This window comes from Sabethes cyaneus, chromosome 2, assembly GCF_943734655.1.
Source record: "Sabethes cyaneus chromosome 2, idSabCyanKW18_F2, whole genome shotgun sequence".
Classification (NCBI taxonomy): Eukaryota; Metazoa; Arthropoda; class Insecta; order Diptera; family Culicidae; genus Sabethes; species Sabethes cyaneus.
The window spans coordinates 149,679,731-149,683,265 of record NC_071354.1 but is presented as its reverse complement, the minus strand read 5'-3'; the positions used below and the strand labels follow the sequence as shown (position 1 = coordinate 149,683,265).

Sequence of the window (3,535 nt, the reverse complement as noted above, 5' to 3'; positions counted from 1 at the left end):
CGAAAATTCGTCAGCTTCGCTCAATACAGAATTATTTTGACAGCTTGCTATGAACTTTCCGAGAATGAAAAGATTTCTTGCAAAGCACAATACTGTAATGCAGGACAAGTAGCTATGATATGAGAGGGAATATCACCAAGATTTAAATACACACTTAAACAGTTCGGTAAATTTTACCGAAATCTAAACAGCTGAACGTTCGGTAAAAATTTCGGTCGTGCATATCGACGTTTACGGATCTTCAGTAACGTTTGGTAACATAAAAAATTTTACCGAACGTTCAGCTGTTTAGATTTCGGTAAAATTTTACCGAATTCGGCGCTTTTTTTCAAGTGTGTACGACTAATTTCACCTCACTCAATCACATCCGCTATGGTTTAGCCCTGATTACCTTGATTTAAACGAAACGTTATTCGCTATGTAAGCACAAATCGATCTCTTGTACTCTCATGGAACTGCCATAATGGAAAGTTTGTGAAGATTTGGTGCAAAGTTTTGTCTATCCTTTTCACTCTTTAACAAACTTGTGCACAGACTTCACAAATAGAATAAACTTGGGAAGGTGGCAGCACCGTTTCGCGCACATTACCGAATGCCTTGCGTTATGCAATACACAGCCCTGAATCTGAATTCTAAAAAAATGAAAAAATATAGGAATTGTGTAATTGGCAACACTGCTATCAATTCGAATTGTAAACAAAATAATTTCAAAAAATGTGTTTAGCTTGTTTAGCAATAAAGTACAGGAGTTAGCAGGAAGCCGGCAAATAGCAACGTATTGTATACGGTCTGATATAATTAATATTCTTTGCGAATGTAGTGTGTGAATATCGTATACTGTTTTCTTCAAAAATTTTAGTAATGGACCCAGAAACTGAAAATGACTTCTCTGATCTGGACAGCGACAACGGCTACGATTTCCAACAGGAAATCGCACGTAGCGCATTTGCAGACATGTGCCATGATTGGGAACGTAATCAGAAATATGATCGAGCCTTGCAGATAACGATAGCGCAACTTCATCAACAAGGAATTAAAGCTAACGTCCTCGATATCGGAACTGGAAGCGGGCTGCTGTCCATGATGGCAGTACGAGCAGGAGCCGATAGTGTGACGGCATGCGAGGCTTTCAAACCGATGGCAGATTGTGCTGAACGTGTGATGCTTGCAAATCATAACATGGCTTGTCGCATACACTTAGTAAAAAAGAAATCTACCGAGATGCAAGTTGGTATAGGATTGGATATGGAACAGAGAGCAAACGTGCTGGTAACTGAGCTGTTTGACACAGAATTAATTGGCGAAGGAGCAATTGCAACCTATAAGCATGCCTTAGAACACCTGCTTGAACCTGGTTGTCGAGTTATACCACATTCCGCTACAGTTTACGCTCAAATTGTGGAGAGCCCTGTTGTGATGAATTGGAATATGCCTAACCTGTTGAGTAATTCTGACGGCGATGTTCTTATAAGAACACCGGACGAAATAATGCAGTGTCGCGGATCGTCAGCGCTATGTGATGTTCAATTGAGTCAATTACCTTCAGGAAGTTTTAAATTGTTATCGGACCCGGTTGCAGTTTTCGAATTTGATTGGTCTAAAAAAGAGAGTCTTTATTTTAAAAGGCATTGCAGGAAGAATGTTACAATAAAAAACTCTGGAGTACCGCATGCGGTTTTCATGTGGTGGAGCCTAATCATGGATTTGGAAGAAACCATTACGCTTAGTTGTGCACCCTATTGGGCTCACGCCGATTTCGAGACTCTTAAGAAATCTAAGCGAACAGCACACATACCGCAACAAAACGTAATTCCTTGGCGTGACCATTGGATGCAAGCGATTTATTTCTTAGCCCCAGGCCGGCAATCGCTAAAAGAACGTCAAGAAGTGGCATTGGATGCGTTTCATGATGAGTTTTCGCTTTGGTTTGGTATAGAACAACCAGACCTCAATCCCGCACATTGCTCATGTGGATTCCATATTGCTTATTCTCGTTCTCGAATCGGCCAACTAAATGACGGCCGCCGAAATAAACAAATCTTGAACTTTTTGGAACAAACTATTACTAAAGATTCCATTGTTCTTGTACTAGGCGAAGGTTCCCTCATAGGCCTAGGAGCGGCCGCAATGAAAATTAAAAAAGTAATTTTTCTCGAGAATAATACGTTTTCAAGCGATTGTATGCAGCATTACGCCACTTTTAACGGATTAACAAACATCGAAATATTAACCTCCGATCAGTTAACAGACACGATGATATCAAATATTACTCACGTATTCGGTGAACCATTTTTTGGTTCAGCTATTCTACCATGGGAAAACGGCATTCAATTTTGTTTACTGCTTAATAAAATCAGATCGAAACTTAACCCGAGTGCAACTGTAGTGCCTAACTCTTTCAGTATATACGGCGTGCCTGTCGAGTTTTTAGACCTACACAAAATTTGTGCGCCCCTTGGTACTTGTGAAGGATTTGATCTTAGTATAATGGATGAAATGATCGAGGTATACCGAACATCGTTATTTTTTCTACAAATATTAGGACTTGTTTAAATTACAGAACTATTCCATTCTTACGGATTCTACCGTGGAAGCACAACCGTTATGGGAATACCCATGCTTTTCTTTAGCATCTCCTGTTGAGTTGACCAGAATAAATATAGCAACAAGCTCGCTCAAGCCTATAGATTCGAAAGGCGTAATGGAACTTCACAAAGATGGTGCAAAATGTAATGGTGTTGCTCTGTGGGTAGATTGGCATTTCGACGCGAAGCAAACTCCTAAAACAACCATCTCTACTGGGCCACTGTTTTCAATAGATATGTGTAGTGAACTGCAACACAAATCTATACAACCCATTCAGTGGAACCCTAATTACCGACAAGGGGTTCATTTGTTTAAGAAAGCCGTTACTGAGCAAACTGTTACGTGGGCGATTAAGTTTAATGCCCAACTAAACGCATTTTATTTTCATTTTGAATAAAAAAATAAACGGCATGGTAGTCTAGTTTTAGAACTGTGATTTCCGATAGACGACTGAGCCCCATGAAAATGATTGCTAGCAGGTAAGCTCATATATGTTATTTTAGTTACATATTCGTTCCGTTCAAGTTTGTCGAATACAGTCCTCTGACCTACTATACAGAGGAACGAAACATTCGCCTCGATTCTACATCTCGATCGGGCTTGTTCTGATCAGAAACGTCCCGATCGACGTGTGTTATAACATACGTTGTATTCCGATCGCAGCGTAATTTCTGATCGGATCCGGCTCCGATCGATATGTAGAATAGAGGCGATTGATAGTAAGCTCCTAACAAGTTTGCATAGTGACTGGCACATGGCTATCAGGTGTTCTGATGGAGACTCAAAGGACGTAAATAGCACTCGATCTATTCTCGGGTAATTTTTCAAAGAGATCTATGTGACAATGAGTACGATGTACGACTATGATGTACGTTAATCGTTCGATTAATTAAAGTATTCGAATAACACAAGGAGTATTCGAATAATTTTTAATTGAATGCTGCCCGCA

The 3,535-nt window shown here is 39.9% G+C and overlaps 1 protein-coding gene across 1 annotated transcript; it reads left to right on the top strand.

Moving 5' to 3' along the window:
- Positions 1 to 748: 748 nt before the first annotated feature.
- LOC128736955 (protein arginine N-methyltransferase 7) lies at positions 749 to 2,983 on the top strand. Its single transcript, XM_053831471.1, has 3 exons — positions 749 to 787; positions 860 to 2,505; positions 2,561 to 2,983. The coding sequence occupies exons 2-3, from the start codon at positions 862 to 864 to the stop codon at positions 2,981 to 2,983; spliced, it is 2,067 nt and encodes a 688-aa protein (XP_053687446.1). The 5' UTR covers positions 749 to 787; positions 860 to 861.
- The last annotated feature ends 552 nt before the right edge of the window (positions 2,984 to 3,535 follow it).

What these genes read in the sequence shown, in the direction of transcription:
- LOC128736955 (XM_053831471.1), top strand. Translation starts at nt 862, where the DNA reads ATGGACCCAGAAACTGAAAATGACTTCTCTGATCTGGACAGCGACAAC. An exon ending in TAATGGATGAAATGATCGAG is followed by an intron (nt 2,506 to 2,560) that starts GTATACCGAACA and finishes TTTAAATTACAG; the next exon opens with AACTATTCCATTCTTACGGA.